General features: G+C 35.7%; 1 protein-coding gene across 1 annotated transcript in view; it reads right to left on the bottom strand.

Annotated features, from left to right (window-relative positions):
* The window catches only part of LOC129259184 (DNA polymerase theta-like), a 43,429-nt gene extending 25,061 nt beyond the window's left edge, over positions 1–18,368 (bottom strand). Inside the window, exons 1-7 of the mRNA XM_054897486.2 lie at positions 18,280–18,368; positions 10,842–11,259; positions 9,533–10,523; positions 8,666–8,965; positions 1,573–1,688; positions 730–886; positions 1–14 (exon numbers count right to left, since the gene is read on the bottom strand). The exon at positions 1–14 is cut by the window's left edge and continues 125 nt beyond it. Coding sequence (XP_054753461.2) covers positions 1–14; positions 730–886; positions 1,573–1,688; positions 8,666–8,965; positions 9,533–10,523; positions 10,842–11,204 — 1,941 coding nt within the window. The 5' untranslated portion in view covers positions 11,205–11,259; positions 18,280–18,368. The remainder of the gene's footprint in view (positions 15–729; positions 887–1,572; positions 1,689–8,665; positions 8,966–9,532; positions 10,524–10,841; positions 11,260–18,279) is intronic.
* Between the last annotated feature and the right edge of the window lie 266 nt (positions 18,369–18,634).

Here is an 18,634-nt window from a genome sequence, read left to right as displayed (position 1 = left end):
AACCACAACAATACCTGCAATACAAAACACATGTATACTATAATAGGACACTCAAATGGTAATTAATAAAGATACCTGGAAGTAAAATCTATATTCACAATCATAACATAAGAGGTAGTTGTTCTAAGGAGTAATCAGATGAACTTGTGTGTCTGAATCCTACCTCAGCCTTGCATCTCTTGGCAATATGTCAATTCCCACTTCGCAGCTCTCCAGTAAGGTGTTCAATGGGTATCCAGGAGGATGCCAAACCCTTTTAGTATGCCTTGCAAACTGAGTTGGAAAGCCTTGTTGGAATGCTCCTCAGGGAGTGGAGAAGGGTATATACTACACACATATATCATTTGTCTGACAAGTTGATTGTCTGAGAAACACAGGTGTCTGTTACCATTGTGCATGGCCTGTCAAGTTGACAAGTCCTTCAGGGGCCTTGGAACGGTTTTCAAAGTGGGGGGGGGGGGGGGGGGAGGGGGCGAGCCAAAAGTTGGGGGCTGACCATGCAAAAAATCACAATCATTTGGTCTCATATGGTCATTTTTACAGTTTTTTTAACAGTTTCGGAAAAAAGTGGGGGGTGAAGCTCCCCCAGCCTCCAGCACCCCCCCCACGGCCCCTGTCCTTCATGAAACGCTCCCTCAATATCCAAGGTCTTTATGAAATCGCATAAATATATTGCCTCATTATGTGATTTATTCTTATCAAGTTTAATTTGGTTTTGAGTTGACTTACCGAGTTGGTCAATGGATTTCTCTTCCAGTAGTCTGTTGATCAGACTGTTTGCTTTCTCTATGGTGCAGAGAGCAATGTCGGTACTAGCTAACCCCCCTGGTGGAGAGTGACTGCCCATGAATCCATCAACGCGTATTCCAGCCTCAGAAAACAAGGACTAAATATTGCAGAAAAAAATGGGATTTATAAGCACAAGAATCAGGGGCGGATCCAGGATTTTCCAAAAGGGGGGGGGGGGAATTTTTCGGAGGAAAATTTTGACAAGCAAAAAAAAAAAAGGTTTTCAACCACAAATTAAGGATATTTTGTACCCGAAAAAATTTGACAAGCAAAAAAAAAAAAAGTTTTTAATTTTGCTTCCCCCTATGTCCCCCATGATCCGCCAGTGACAAGATAAAATGAAAGTATTAAGAAGAATTCTAAGACAATCCCTTCTCAAGGAAGATCGCGGTGAAATGAACATTTCAGAGATTTGAAGTACCAGTAATCAAACAGAACATTCTTCTGATAATGTATTTAGAATAATTTAATAAAAAGGATTTACAAGCCAAAACAAACAAAACTTGGATCAATCATTACTATTAAAGGATTAATATAGAATACACATATTTTTCTTTCTTTCAGTACTACATGTATACACAAACTTCTAACAAGGTTTCAAATTGGGATACTGACTCAGCTACATTTTATAAAGATGACAGTAAAATGTATCTTTTAATGAAAAGACATTGGAGTATTCCATTGTAGTTCTACATGCTCAAGGAAAAATAAGGATTTACCATTTTACTTCAGCAAAAAATTAAAGTAAAACAGCAAAAAACATAACAGATCCTGCATACATACTTGTAAGTAGAACATCTTTTCTCTTGTAACTGACACAAATGGTAGAATTATCAGGGCTTTCTTTTTTGTCTCCAAGACCTTTTTCAACACCAAGAGCTCTGCAACGAGTGTTTTTCCTGTAAAAAAATCATCAAACAACATACACTGTATATGTTAAAAGTACAAACAGGAACACACATGCATTTTTACATGCAGTAATAATAATCTTGTACTAACCCTAAAAAGACTGGGCTATTTCGACGCCTAAGAAGACGGGGAGGGCCCCCTCTTATGATCTTGGCCGTCGATCACGACAAAAATTGGCATGCGCTTTACCCATGGCAAAATCTACAAAACTATCAAATCAAATTCTGCGAAAAATCTCATTGCTAAATATTTATGCTAATTTATGCATAAAAACTCTAATTAACTAAATAATGCACCTAAAATGCTAATTTTTTGTTAACAGTCTCTTTACAGGAATATGATCAAATGTACTGTAAAAAATTTCAATATGACATTTAGTTTTTAATGTATCTTTGTTTTCTAAATTTCTGATGTACAGTGTATATCTTTGTTTTTCGACTTTTTTCCCAGTGGAAATTATCGGGGACTTTATTTTGACCATGAACAAGATGATATTAATTGATTTTTAACCCTAGTACTCCTGGGGTATTTCAAAGCTTGTTATTACCAGGCAGAGGCCATTATGCCCCCCTCGAGATCTCGGCCATGGGTCGCACGATTGCCTCAAAATTTTGCACAAGGGTCAAGAATTATGTAATCTGCAAAGTTGTATATAGCTAAATTTATGAAAGACCTTTTATTTTTTAAAAATTAATTAATTTATGCGAGAAATCATATTGGTATTTCTCACTAAATAAAGCCTCTGGAATAGCAATTTTTGGTACAAATATCTTTCATAACTCCCTCATCAATTCCAGAAAAAAATAGGTTGTAGTAAATATTGTATTATTGTTTCTTCAACTTTCTTATGTATTTCTTTGTTTTTCGTCAAGTGTTTTCAGATGTGTATATGTGGGTGTGGGTAAGTGTGTGAGGGGATGTGTGTGTTAGTATGAAGATGAATAATTTAGTAGATCGTTCTCTTTTATGTCATGTTTGCATCTGAGTAAAACCAAGAAGAGATTTCTTAGAAAAAATCCAAACCCCCACTTTTTTATGCTTGAGTTATAGTACATGAAGTAAAGATGAGAATATTCATTCTGAAACAAATTTAGGCACATCGGAAAAGTCTCATTGCAGTTGGTTTTATGGGGGGGGGTAATTTAGAAAGTAATGGAAAGGTATTTTCTTTTTTACGGTAAACCAGACAGGTGCAGTGTTAAACAATCAATTCCTTGAATTGCAGAAGGATTCATCCTATTCACGCATTATTTGGTTCCTATAGAATTTAATGTTGGAAATAGACGGGAGTTCTTTGGATATAATATGTTTGGGTTAGGCTTAACTTGGTGTTGGCATGTTAGATATGCATGACCACCACGTTAATGGCATGGGGAAGTGTGGTTGGATGACTGGCGAATTGTTGTGTTGGATATGTTGGATGTTGAATGAATGGGGGTGTTTGGAGTGTGATACTACATGTATGAGAGGGCGTGGTTGTATTGTGTTTTGTGTTGCCTGTTTGCATTTCATGGGTAGTCTTTCATGTCTTTCATTCATTCAGGTTCTGTTGTATTTTTCGGATTGGGTAAAAGTGTAAGGATAGAAGGTTATATTTTACTTTACTCACTTTAAATGTCAGAGGTCTAAGAGACAAGGCTAAAAGAAAAAACATTTTTGAATTTTGCAAAAATAAAGGGAGTAATATTGTGTTTTTACAGGAAACCTATAGTACGGAAGAGGTTGAAGAGAAGTGGAAATTAGAGTGGAACGGGCCTATATTGTTTAGTCATGGAACGAACCATAGTAGAGGTGTTTCAGTTCTCATTTCTCCAAATTTAAATATAAAAATGGATAATGTTATTTTTGATGAAAATGGAAGATACGTCGTTATGAAGTTTGAATTTCAACAATCTAAAATAATTTTAGTTAATTGTTATTTCCCCACAAGAGATAAGGAGAAGATGCAAATTGAATTTTTAGAGGAACTAGATAAATGTATTTCAAAGCTTTACAGCTCTGAAGAAATGATAATTATTGGGGGAGATTTTAATACAATAATGAATGGAGATTTTGATTATTTAGGTCCAAGAATATTTTATAAAAACAGATTTAACAAGAAATTTGATGGATTTTTAGATAGATTCGGTTTAGAAGATATATGGAGGAGGATGAATCCTGAAAAGAAACAATTTACATTCAGGCAAAAATGTCCTATTATGCAAAGTCGATTGGATTATTGGTTCGGGTCCTCTGCTTTTCAGCATTTAGTTAATGGTTGTGATATTGTAACATCAATCACGCCAGATCATTCGGGCGTTCTGCTTCAATTAACAAGCAATGTAGACAAGCCACACTTAGGCAATTCATATTGGAAGTTCAACAATAGTCTGTGCGCAGATCAGGAATTCGTGAATTTATTCAAAGATAAAATAGTTGAATTAAAAAAAGAATGGCTCCCGAAAATAGAAGATAAATTATTGTTGTGGGATTTTTTAAAAATGAAAATGAGGGAGATTATTAATAAGTACACAAAGAAAAAAGCAAAGCTTAGGAAACATGAAATTGAAAAATTAGAGGAAGATATAAGAAGTTTGGAAATCCACCTATCGACTCAGCCTTCGAGGAAAATACACATGTACTTGATGAAATGGAGGAGAAAAGGTCTAAATTGAACAGATTGTTTGATTATAGCCGACAAGGTGTAAAAATCCGATCAAGAGCTTTTTGGTTTGAGGAAGGAGAACAAAAAACACAACATTTTGAACAGTTATTAAAATCAAACAAACGGAAAAGTGTAATAAAAGAAATATATGATCAAGGTGAACAAACTATAAAAGATAGGAGTGAAATATTGAAGAAGATAAAGTCATTTTACGAAAAATTATATTCATTGAATGAAGTGATTGTAAATGAAAACTCTTTTTTCCTGAAGGATATTCCTAAATTATCCAAAGAAAGTCGAGATATTTGTGAAGGTAAAATTACTATTCAGGATTGTTTAAGTGTTTTGAAAGAAATGAAATTTAATAAAACCCCTGGAAACGACGGTTTTACTGTTGAATTTTATTACACCTTTTGGAATTTATTGGGGGGACTTTTGGTGGAAGTGTTAAATGAAGTGTATAATAGGGGATTATTAGCAACTTCACAAAGGCAGGGAGTGATTACACTATTAGAAAAGGAAGGCAAAAACCCTTTATACATTCAAAACTATAGACCAATCACGCTTTTAAATGTTGATTACAAGATCTTATCAAAGGTATTAGCAAAAAGATTGAAAAAGGTTCTGAATGAGATCATTCATATTGATCAAATAGGGTATGTTGAAAATAGGAACATTGGAGATGGTGTGAGATTAATCGATGATATTTTATTTCAGTCCTCTTTTGGAAATATTGGATATTTGATTACGGTGGACTTTGAAAAGGCTTTTGATTCTGTTTCCCATGATTTTCTTTTTCAGACTCTTAAATTATTTGGATTTGGCCAGTCTTTCTGTTCTTGGGTTCGTGTTTTATATACAGATATAACTAGTTGTATTATGAATGGAGGTTATTCCACTGGTTATTTTGATATAAAACGAGGGGTAAGACAGGGGGACCCCATTTCTCCTTATCTGTTTTTGCTCTGTATAGAAACACTAGCTTTGGCAATAAGAAGAGAGGCTCTAGTTGAAGGAATTCAGTTTGGATCTCATGAAATTAAGCAAATATTGTATGCCGATGATATCACTCTGTTTGTTAAAAATAGCAATTCTGTTAAACGGCTTAAATATCTTTTGGAAGAATTCAAAAAAGTGAGCGGTCTGAAGATAAACAAAGGGAAAACAAACTTTTTTTTGATGGGAAAAGATCAAGACAGACCTCAAACTCCGCTATTTGGAAATTTGGTTCAGCAAATTAAAATCTTAGGCGTTTATTTCTCTCTAAATATAATAATAAAAGAAGATCTAAACTTCAAAGAGATACTAAGCAAAATAAAAAGACTTTTGGGATGGTGGAAACAAAGGGATCTAACCCTAATGGGTAAAATACATTTGTTGAAAAGTTATGCATTATCAAAATTAAATTACGTCTCGTCACTTTTAGTTGTTCCTAAGTGGTTGTTCGTTGAGGTGGAACGGATCACTTTTGAGTTTTTATGGTCAGGTAAAGACCGTATAAAGAGAAACATTATGTATCAGGATTACTCACACGGTGGGTTAAGAATGATGAATTTTAAGTTGTTCATAAAGGCCCAACGTCTAATGTGGCTGAAACGTCTATTATACGGGGAACGCAATGCTGGGTGGAAATTGCATTTTGATTTCTGTTTTAGATCACTCGGTGGGAGACTGTTATTTCTATGCGATTTTGATATTTGCAAATTAACACAGACAATGCCACAATTTTATTCTGAAATGCTGAAGGCTTGGCAAGATATGAGAAAATATAGATATACAAAAGAGGAAGTAAACCCGATTATATTTAATAATAAGAATGTATGTGTAAGAGGTAAAATGATTTTTGATATTGATCTTTATAATAAGGGAATATACACTGTAGATCATATTTTTGATAATGGGGTTGTGAGACCTGTGGCTTATTTTCAAAATCTTGGGGTAACCGCAGATGAACTGCTCCACATTATTGATATAGTACATGCTATTCCAATTACTTGGAAAAATGCCTATAGCTCTATTAAATTTATAAAGATTGACGATGAGAACTTCAATGTTAATTTGAATATCAGTAAGCTGGAAACTACTTTTGAGGTGATTAAATAAAAAACGATTTATAGTTGTTTTGTTGAAAATTTACGGGAAACTTATAATTTAACATTGAAAGATAAAAACATTAATTTGAATTTTACAGATGTTGAAATGTGTAATAGGCTTGCCCAAACCAGGAGCATAACTTTGATTAGGAAACAAAGAGAATTCCAGTTCGTACTTTTACACGGGGCGATTTATACCAAAGAACAGTTATTGAGATTTGGGTATGTTAAAGACAGTTTATGCTCTTTTTGTGGCAGAGAAACCGAATCATACATTCATATTTTTCTAAATTGTTCCAAGGTAAAACCTTTATGGGAATTTTTTATTAAATATTTCTGTATGTCTGAATTAAGAGATTTAGAATGGAGAGATATACATTTGGGATTATCTGGAAGTACGAATAGAAATAATTGTGTAAACTGTATAATCTTTTTCATCAAATATGCCATTTTCCAATCCAGAACTAATGGTCAGGTTCCTTCCTGCCATAAAATACAAAAATATATTGCGGAACGTAGGGAGGAAGAAAAATGCTTAGCTATAAAATTGGGCAAATTGAGTTTGCATGTAAAGAAATGGGAAGAACTGAAGGTGAATGAGGCAGTGAATGCAAACAGGTGTGAAGCGTCTGCTGGTGCTGTGAGTATGTAATGGTATGTCCGCGTGTGAATGCGAGTGTGCAATGGTATATGTCCGCGTGTGAATGTGAGTGCTTGCTGCCAGGGATGGGGGGGGGGGGTCTTCCTATCTCCATGGTTAGCAAAATATATGTTTGAGTAGATCCAAAAAGAAAAAATATTTTGTTTGGGGTGTGGAAAAGGTTTTGGTTGTTTTATTTTGTTGATGTTGTGTTTTGTTTTGTTTTCGTGTGTGCTTTATATATAAAATCTTTATTCAGATTATTGTATACTTTCTAAGAATAAACATATAGACTTTTTTTTCTGTATTGTCTTACAAAAGTTGGAGGAATGAATATACATGTATAAGTACTTTTTTTTATTATGGGATAACCTCTTCACTTAAAAAAGTCTGTACTTTTGATTTTTCATCATACAATACGGTATTATTATACAGTAAATACATGTGAAATTACGAGGTTTTTGTTATTGGTATTATGGGTTATGATAATATTTGTTCGAAAAATTTATATCAAGATGTATATTATTTCATTTGTTAAATTGCTGTATAAGTGTACTTCACTTTAATTTGCATACATGTATTTGATTTATTACCCTTGTACATGAAAAATGTAATAGTATCTGAATAAAGGCTAAAAAAGCAAGGAAAAAAAAAAAAAAAAAAAGTGTGCATGTGTAGAGTAATTATTTACAATATTTAAAACAATGATGATACTTACTAGAAAAGTATATTTTACATAAATTGGAAAAGCTTCTGATTTTGTCCATAAGGTTATACACAGTCATACAGAAAAATAGTGAAATTTCAGTGACATGTGTTCGATAAGCGTAATCTGACACCTGCACAGAAGGTCCGATTGCCGTAAATTTGGTATCAAATTGTGCAAGAAAGATCAAAGAAAAAAGTCATGAAATTTCGTTTTGAATTAGTGAGGCGTTCGGAAGTACTGACAAAAATTTGACAGGGGGGAGGGGGCCATTATAGCCCCCCCCCCCCCCCCCCAGAGTATTAGGATTAATCAGTAAAAGGAAAAAATTATACATTTATGAATTTTGGCTCAAAACGCTATTTGCATTGGATTTGTACTCCAATTCACGTTTTTGAGCAATTTGGGGTCTGCATGCACAAAATGTTACGTAATTTTGTGACTGCGCATTCGGGGTCGCAATTTTGGTCCTAAACGTTGCACAAGACTTAAAAGTAAAAAGTCAGCAAGCAACGCGGTCAAAAGATTTTGCGCGGCGGATTTATTACAAAAAAAATGCTGATTCAGCCCCCCCAGTCTTATTAGGGTTAAATGCCTAGTAGTAACTTGTTTTATGCTTTTTGCTTGAAATTATTTTGCTTTAATTTAATTGATTACAATAGGAAAAAAAATCCATTATTCTCAATACAGTATCTGTATATGCTACACACTCCAGAGGCAATTATGTAACACAATGAAAATGAAATAAATTGCCATAACTCTACTTTACATATTAAGTAGACCCTATATGGGTATATAACATCTACATGTCACTCAGATATATGCAGTGCTATAAAAAGGGGATAAATTCTTATTATAGTGACTGACTTCACCCCAGCTCTTACCTGCACTGGTAGGGGCGGCATAGACCAGGTTCCCTCCTTCCAAGACCCGCCCTGTCCCCAGACACTCCACCTGCCAAGGGAACATACTAGTGATACCAGACCTATGGTACTGCTGGAGGACAACATCCGGTAGTCCCCATGACGACAGGAGAAGCTTGTCATGGGCTGGGGAGGTAGAGGGAGGAGGGGAGATAGGGGTAACAGGTGGGGATCTCTTGTGACTGATAGATCGATTGAGTGGTTTGGGGGTGGCTGTCGTATGAGAAGTAGGGCTGATAGACGAACGTCTGCTGGTGTAACCTGAAATCATAGCCAACAGAAGAAAAGAACTAGATTGGAATATAATTTGTCTCATTTTTTCATAATACATGTAATTCTAATTCTAATGTATTTATACTAATGCAAATGATATCAATCTAGGAAGTTGAAGACAAAAATTAATAATCGTAGTGTGAAATCACAAAGTTTATAGACAAGACTACTACATGTAGTTATGGTAGATGAAAAGTGAGCTAACTGGTTGTGAACACATGAACCAACAGATCACTGTTAACGCCCACTCAATAAAAGCATGTTTATTTGTGTCAAGTCAGTAAGCATGTAGTCTTGTATGCAAGGTCTAACTGCACTTTAAACTTTAAACATATTAATCTAATCATACAGGTATTCCATAGATTTGGAGTGTTACAGAAAGGATGCACTAAAATTATTAGAACTTAAGTTTCAGTAGTGGTTTTAATAAATTATTACATTATCCCTTCACTTCATCATGCCAGTTCCCATGGTTTCTGTACATTGTACCAACTGCCAAGTTTAACTTGTGAAATTACTACATTTTCTACATTTTTAGTTAACTTTGTTTCATACCTTGTGATTTTATTTTGCCTGCCGTATGTCCAGTTCTGATGCTTTTACCAGGTGTAAATCTTCTCTGCAGCGGCTGATGGGATTTCACTCTCTGCAGGTTGGTGAGCCTATCCTGGGGCTTCCCTGACATAGCACCATTCACTGGACCATCATCCTGATCTTGTGAGTCCTCACAGAATACAACAGCTTCCTTCTGTTCACCTTGTCTCTCTGGATCTGAAATGAGTATTGAATCTAAGAATGTGCTAGAGCTTCCCCTGTCAGATGGACCCTCTCCTGCTTCGTTGGAAACTCTTTGTCTGGAACTGTAACCATCGACCCTTACTGGTAAATGAGCAGAAGAGATTTTACAAGCAGGTTTAGATGTTGTTGCAGTGGGCCCTTGAGATGGCAATTTTGAAGGAGCTTGCTTTCCTACATTGGTGGACACATGTGATAGACTTGCAGTACAGTTCTTGCTTCTCTGTGGAATGAGAGGAGTAGAATTTCTTGATTCTTTTGATATTATTTCTGTGTATTGCACTTTTGGGGGAAGGCCGGTCTCTTCATTCCTTCCATGGCCTTCTCTTGTCTCCACTGCATGATCCGACAAGAGGTTCCTATCATCTATAGTTTCTAATCTGCTTGCTGTAGTCCTTTCTTGCTTACTTGGAATGCCACTAGTTCTTTTAACTCTAAAACTGTCTGCTGTCGCTGGTTTGGCCTCCTCAAATCCTTCAGACTGAACTACAGGTCTGGAAGAAGTGCCTAAGCTTTTCACATTGCTATGGGAGTAGTTTTTTGCAGGAAATCTCTCTTGAATACCCAGTGTAGGTCTTGGGGCTATGTGCTCCTGATTCTGTTTGCAGGGACTGGTTTCTCGTAAGGGGACAACATCATCTTGAATCTTGTTGAAGTCTGCCTCTGCCTTTTCAACTGCAAGCAGGACGTCATCGTCAAAGTCGAAATCACCACCAAATGATGATTGGAATGTATGGTTGATCTCTACAGACTGTTTGAATGGAACAAGAAGAAACATAATTGAAATATATGCAACATCTTACTTTCTTCATGATTACAATGTGATTTCTGTTCCAATAGGTTACTTAAACGAATATGCCTGATTTATGAAAACTACAACTTTAAAAATGTATTTTATATAAATGCTTTATCCATGCTGGAAATCTCACTTTCCCTCTCTCTTTTTTGGAACATTTTCTACAAGAAAATCCAATGAAATTTCATTCACCTAGATATTCAATGCTGACATTAAATGTACTGTGTGAATAATTTTGCAATCAAACAAAATTTTAAGGGACGAAAAACTAACCTGAGGAGGGCGGGTACTTTCCCTTCCTTTCTGTAAACGAGGTGAACATCTCTTGCTTTGATCTCCAATCTTCCTCTTCTTTGTCAAATCTTCTTCATTCTCCTTCTCTGCTCCACCACAGACTGGCTTCACAGGCACCACAGGTACAGCTTGTCTTGTAATATGCTGCCCTAAGCGCTTCCGGTTTCCCCCACTGGCAGAGAAAGTGGTTCCTGAGGATGTGGTGCCATTGGAGCCAGTGCTACCTTGGGATATCTTGCAGCCATGATTGGATGAAATGGACTGGGTCTTGGTAGAGGTGAAGGATCCATCCCGGAGTCTGGACACCTTCTGTTGCTTCCATGTCTGGGTCAGCTTCTGCATTCCACACACCCTTAGTCAATAGATGGAGAAGCAAGGTGTGGAGCTGATCAAACATCTAATGAAAGAGAACAATGTTACATGATACTCATCAAGATTGAAGCTATACTGTAGATCTAATCCATATCTAATATTCTAAATTACATGTAGGCTTAGTCATTGAACGAAAATTTGTGACCGGATCACATCTAATGCATAACTGAAATATCCTACATTACTTGTGCACAACACGCATAGTGCATGCACACAGTGTATTTTGCTCATGCTGGAACACTCAATTTACCTCTACAGTCAGTCTGCAAGTCCCTATGTTAATGATCAAATAAGCAAGATTTATCCAAGTCCTCTCGTGGCTGAATTCATATCCTACAAAATCTCGTGAATTGTGAGACATTCTTTCTCAAAACCATTTTCTCCTTGAGTAAAACTGATTATTTTTGTACTATAAGAAAGAGTAAACGTTACTCTTTTACATTGGTTATTTCTTTTGAATAAAATATTTTATAAATACATGTAAGTGAACTTCAGGCCTGAAAAGATGCCTCAAATAGAATTTTCTTCCTCTATTTTCTCTTGCGAATTGTGCAAAAATTTTGTGTTTTGGGTACAAACATTATTTATATCATCAGAACGCTCAAACTCTATACTTTCTTACAATGTCACTCTTGATATGTGGCACCTTCAGATAGGTCAGCAGCCAGCTTTTTTCATCAAGATGCAAGACGACATTTCTGAAATTTCTGAGTAGCATAAAATCTAGAGTTCTGATTGGCTGAATAATGTTTTCAAAACAACAGGCGCATGTAATTTGAAGAGATTACCACATGGTGAGTGTGACCTTGAAGAGGCCCAGTGTGGGGAACATTGGAATCTGCGTGGGTGTGTGGTCTCTATGACCAATCAGAGCGCAGTATTCTTGTTTTTGAGCTGCTAAATGTACTTGGCCTATGAAAAGCTGGCTGCTGTCCCATCTAAAATACCCTTTCTTATAAAAATCACATCATATTAAAGCTTAGATCTTCAGCTTTATCATAATTTAAAAATCATTTTGGCTCAAACAAAAATAAGTGTAAAAACAACAACTTTTGTTGCATGAAAATAATTATTTTGTTTCATGTTTTAGATCAAAAGTTTCCCCTATAAAGGCTACATGTACATTACAAAATCTTTTTAAAAATCCAAACACATGAACTGAAAAACTGATTCTTCTTCTTTACAAAGATACCAAAAACATGAAATTTGGTTAATATTTAGAGCAGCAATGGCCAAATAAAAAGAGGTGTTTTGGTCTGCACCAAGATCATTAACAATGCAAAAACCCTCTCGTCATGAATATCACTTGGACAAAAGAAGCTACTTTTTGAGGGCTTGCAAGCTATCTACTGTCAATTATCATGATTCCAAGTTCTTTTAAATGAAAAAAAATAGGTATCAGGCCTTTTTAAGTAATCTCCATTTCTTATTGAAGAAATTGGAATCATGATTTGACTAAGAGCCTTCAATGAATTGGGGCCCTTCCAATGGTGCTGTTGGTCTCTGATCTTAGCGGAGGAAGATCACAAGAGAGAGAGAGGTTTGATGGGTCAAGTTTTAAGGATGGAGTAAAGAATGATGTAGGCTGAAGTGCAAACTTTCATTATAATTATCAGTAGATTAATTTGACGAAAAATTTGATTGATAGCTCTGATGGAAGAACACAAAAAAATGCCACCAAGAGTTTTCTTTCTCTCTCTTTTCATCTCTTGAGCGATGAGCTCTATTGTTTGAATTATACTATATTAGCTGATATAACTATTCATTGAATCATGGCGATTACACATATTCTGGGGAATAATGTATTTTTGTATCATCATGATAAAATTAAAATATTTCAATCAACTTTCTTGCAATAAACAAAAAGGAAATAGTGAGGAGGTGATAATGTGATGTCATCATGTCATACGCTTAAAAATACGCTTACACGTCTTTACAGAAATTTCTTTTAAAAAAATGACAATACTCCTATCCTTTTTTCGAAGTCTATATCACATCTTTTCAAGCATCATTTCAAAGACAATATTAGTCAAGAAAAGTCTTATGAAATAATTCCTGATTGTACAGGAATAATGTTAAGGTGTTATTCTCAATAAATATATAATTTTTCTTCATTTTCATGCCAACATTTGGAGTTAATTCACCTAGAAATATTGATGAAATCATCGTCACAGAGATAAAATAACCCCTACCCTCTTTGAAGTTTGTTTTATTTTTGTATTCAAAGCAGCGTGGGCGGCGCAAGCACATCATCCGTGTTAATTCGTTAAAATATGTGATTGGCAAGTCTAGGCTAGGCAAGTCTATGCAAGATAAAATTTTAAATTTTATCTGAGAGATAAAATGTCATCTCAGAATACCAATTTCATTTTAAGAGATAAAATAAAATTAAAAGATAAAATGACCTCAGAATGCCACCCCAGATCTAATTGTTAGTTTGAAAGAACAATTCTGGGATTGGTTCCTCATGTCAGACTCAGAGCTCTGAGCAAGAATATGCGCATGCAACAATGATCTTGATAATATGCCTACACTGTATTTTCTATGGAAATCCATATTTGTATATTTGTTTGTTAAACATTGTTGTTGTTAATCGCTAGAGGGTATTCATTTGTCTCGCAATCTACTATGGTCAACAAGGAAATTCGTGATCACTCTCGCAAAAAGTGTTCACTAGCTTTCTAGGAAATTCGTGATCACTCTCGCAAAAAGTGTTCACTAGCTTACAAGTTCACGAGCTTTCGAGTGCCGCTGCAACTCTTTATCAAGTGACGAAAATTATCTGATAACGTAGTCTATGAATACCCTCTAGCGATTATTTCAGTCCGCAATAATGAACCTATTTAGTATTGTTGTTGTTGCACGCGTTTTGGGCCTATTTACATCCTAGTAGTCTCCTTGGACTTGGTTCGCTAAATTCAGTCCATATAAAAATTATGGCGAATCTAAGCGAAGCAATGATTGACCGAGTCTGAGAATGAGAATTTGAATCGAACGATGACAGTCATTAGTCAAGATCAAACTACATGTAGGCCTAGGCCATGTAGCCTAGTATTTCGACTTTTTAAAGACTAAGCCTGAGCTAAGTTAGGCCAAGTCTTTAAAAGCAGAAATACAAATTATAATATAGATCTATTATCATTATTACTAGATCCAGCTACGTGCTACATGTACAGATGGCAAATCCCTGCTCTAGAGTTACGCCAAAATGATATGGCTTTTCAAGACTGGCACAACGACATTTTTGAAAATAACCAATGTGTAATTTACAGGGTTTTCAAAGACTCTCATAACTTAGAGCCTTATCTCATACAACTTAATGAAAAAGATCGAACATATCTTTGTAAATTTAGATGTGGCAGTCATTATTTGCCTTGCATCAAGGGTCGTTATGAAGGTATTCCTAGACAGAATAGATTATGTAATCTTTGTAACCTGGGTAAGATTAGTGATGAATTTCATTATTTATTTGAGTGTTCTTACTTCAAATTAGACAGAAGCAAATATATTCCCTCTCAGTTTGCCAAACGTCCAAACACTTTAAAAATGCATAGTCTATTTATTACTAAAATTCCCAAAACACTGTCAAAACTTGCCAAGTTTGTTAACATTATTATGACAGTTTCGTAGATAAGTACGAAATGTATATACCTGTATATATGTTATTATATCCTTTTTCTATCTCTTTTTGTTATTCATGTGTTCTTGAAACAGTATTATATTTTGCATTCAAGGCTTTCATCACCTATTTTTGCCATCTTGTTATAGGCTTATAGCTTTTTATATTTATTCATGTTTTGTTATGTATGTATTTATGTACGTATGCATACTATGTATGAATGTTTGATGTATGTAACTATGTATATAACTATACTCCGAAAGGGGTCGACAGAATAAAGTTTCAGTTCAGTTTCGGTCATTTCCGATCGCGATATTTGGAAAAGCGGTGGGCATATATTGACCTTGAACTGTGATTGAGAGACTTGCTATGACATTTGCAAACAATTACTGGTGTTAAAATTTGCTCGAAGTCGGCCGGTGTGAAACTGCATTAGTACCTAGTCCAGTGGCGCGTGGCCGTGGCAGTATATCTCGCCCCCACTCATGGGATCAATGCATCTCGCGTGCGAAGGATTCATATGCACATGGTGCACGCGAATTTTTCACACCCTTTTTACTAAAATAACTATGCCATTCCTTTTAAAATAATGTTTCTAATTATGCTATGACACTTACCGACCCATATGGATCGTTTCTTGTCTTCTCTTTGGTGTGTTTTTAAGAAAAAAAATGCATTTTCTCGTGATCTTCACGTAGATACCGCAGGGTCATCGTGGTTGTAAACTTTTGCTTAAAGAGGGCGCGCGATATTATTCACAAGATGTTTGTTTACGGTTCTGCAGCTTGTACTGCTAGCTGCATTTTAGACGCTCAGCATTATTTTCCTCTTTCTGTTTTTTTTTTTGCTGTCAAGCGGTATTTTCTATTGTAGCGCCATCAGCGATGATGAAATGTAAAGAGTCGCCATGAAATGAAGAAAAATTATGTCACATTAATTCGTTAGTTTGTTTCCTATTTTTTTGCACTTTTTTCTTCTTCCTCATCTATGATCAAAGGTGAATACCTTTTTTTGATATCTGTTCTAAAAGCTGGACATTTTAAATATTTTGTTCAAGTAAATAAATCAACAGGATAGTAATCAAAATGCGATAGAGCTGCCCGAGCTGAAAATTCTGATACAAGGACTTGAAAATAAAACATTCTGAGCACTTTTTATAACCATGATGAGGAGACCTATATATATATATATATATATATATATATATATATATATATATATATATATATTTATATATATATATATATATATATATATATATATGAATGTGTGAAGTTATACATGTACTACAGCTTTGGCAACTCTTTTATTTAAATAAAGGGTAGATAGCTCTGGGGAACCTTGATTTAAGCTACGCCTACCATTGTTCTCTTCATCCATTTCTTTCACACTATATATATATATATGTATATGAAATAAGCTAACACTAAAAAAAGACGTTTTGGGGACTGTTAAATAAGAATTCATGAGTGGGATAGGTAACTATCTATTCTATTCTTGTTCGTTTTCTATTATTATTTGTGTGTTGTGTTTATTTTTCTTGAAGCACCAAAAGGTGGACATGTCCGCTAAGATATATTAACGAAGTCACCATTATTATCACAAGCTAACGGATCAAAATGCGAGCGTGAAACGTGAGCTTCTTTTTTTCTTAATTCAGTCTTAACGATACTTTTTCATCATATTTTAAAGGTGAATCTCATGATTCAAAATGATAAATGCTTGTCGCACGGGCAGAAATAGCGGGACCAATAGTTATTTTCAATATTCCGAACTGCATTCTGGACGTTGTATAAGCGCCTTTGCATATAAGGGTAGGCCTATTTACCTTACAAATTATGCGAGCGCTGAACTTTTGGACATTTAAACCTCAACAAATGGACATTTTTAAAATATGAACAACATCATAAATGTCACTTACAAAAATGATGCCAGCGCGAAGCTCGCGCTTAGAGTTTTTGATATTGATGACAGGACTGTATCTAAATGAAAAATAATGCGAGGGCATTTGCGCATAAGATTTAAATTTGGGATTTGAAAAGTCCGACAGATTACCTATACTTTTAAAAGAGGAATGACCTCCATGCAGAATTCAAGCGCGAAGCGCCAGTAGATTTATGTTGAAGTTTAGACGTAGAACAGGGACGTTGAACCAGTTTATAATCATGAAAAAGATGGTATTTTTATAAATAAAACATGGGAGTCTAATTTTGTTTTAGTGTTAATATTCAGATCTTCAAACTTGACATTTTCCTATCCCCTTCATCATCCCCTCTCCTTCTCCCTTTCCCCATTTTCGTTCTCCCTTCTTTTCTTCTCTCCCTTTCCCTTCCCTTTTTTGCTTTTCCTTTCCCTTCTTTTATTTCCTTTCTCCCTCCCCTACTCTTTTCTCGCTCTTTCCATTTTTCTTTCCCTCTCCCTTCCCCTCTTCCTTTCTTTTGTTTTCTTTCTATTTTATGGTCTCCTTTTCCCTCTCTCTCCTTTACCTTTCCCCCTCCCCTGATCTGTCTTTTCTTGTCTCTCCTTCCCTTTCCCGCCCCCTCCATTCCCTTTCTCGCTTTTTCCTTTCTCTTCTTTTCTTTCCTTTCTCCCTCCCCTACTCTTTTCTCGCTCTTTCCATTTTTCTTTCCCTCTCCCTTCCCCTCTTCCTTTCTTTTGTTTTCTTTCTATTTTATGGTCTCCTTTTCCCTCTCTCTCCTTTACCTTTCCCCCTCCCCTGATCTGTCTTTCATTGTCTCTCCTTTCCTTTCCCGCCCCCTCCATTCCCTTTCTCGCTTTTTCCTTTCCCTTCTTTTCTTTCCTTTCTCCCTCCCCTACGACTTGAATCGAGAATGTTCGATAGGAAAATTTCGCATTTCGATTGTTGTTTGCGTAATTTCCACCGCAGTATGAGGATGACCAAGGACGGATCGAACGAAGTATCCTGGTTGAGATTTGGAGGTAAGCGATAAAAACACCTTAATAAATAATTTATAATTCCTTTTTCAAATATACTTAAAACAAACGATCAAGATTAACATAGACATAGTCATAGTGGATAAATATTGAAAGGCTTGGCGTCATGGGCGTAGTTTAGTCCCTCACGTTCGTGTGATGAATGAAAACGTCAAAATGCACTATGAAATCACATGTGTTGTGCGAGGTTAGTATATTTACTAACGTCGCATGTTGTGTGAACTGAGTGATCTCGCCCCCAGAGTCTCGATACCCCTTTCCCCGCTGCCGCTACCGCACCGGCCTCCGTCTCGGCGTTCCCGTCATGCCCGTAGCGCGTAGCACAGCTGCAGCGTTTAAGTTTAATAAACAGAAACAAAAGCTACGTTGATGGTAACTATAATAAATCGATACTATCCAATTGACATGCTGAAATAAAATAGCATCAATAGCAATATGACATTCTAAAACATTATAAGGAAAATAACTCACAATTCATCTTCTTTCGACGAACATCTCTTCTTTTGCTCACGCCTGTTTTTGTTGATAAAATTTAAATGGCCCGCAAGCTGTTCTGTTTTAGACGTAGAGGGCTTTGAAGCTGGACGTCAAGATTTGTCCCAATGGTGACTCACTGGAAGTCTATCATTTTGGGAAAAATAATGACACATCTCTATACTAGTCAGTTATATGTTACCCGATTTTTATAGATATCAGAAATCCCCATCCCGTCCCTTCCCCTCTCTCTTTTTCACTTTCTCCCTTGTCATATTATTGCTCCTTTTTTCTCCAATGCTAGCTCCAATATGCTCTTTGTGATCTCTAAACCTTGTATTGTCTCCCATAA

The sequence above is a fragment of the Lytechinus pictus genome, chromosome 4 (genome assembly GCF_037042905.1).
Source record: "Lytechinus pictus isolate F3 Inbred chromosome 4, Lp3.0, whole genome shotgun sequence".
NCBI lineage: Eukaryota > Metazoa > Echinodermata > Echinoidea > Temnopleuroida > Toxopneustidae > Lytechinus > Lytechinus pictus.
Note: the sequence above shows the minus strand (reverse complement) of the source record. Positions and strands in the feature narration are given on the sequence as shown.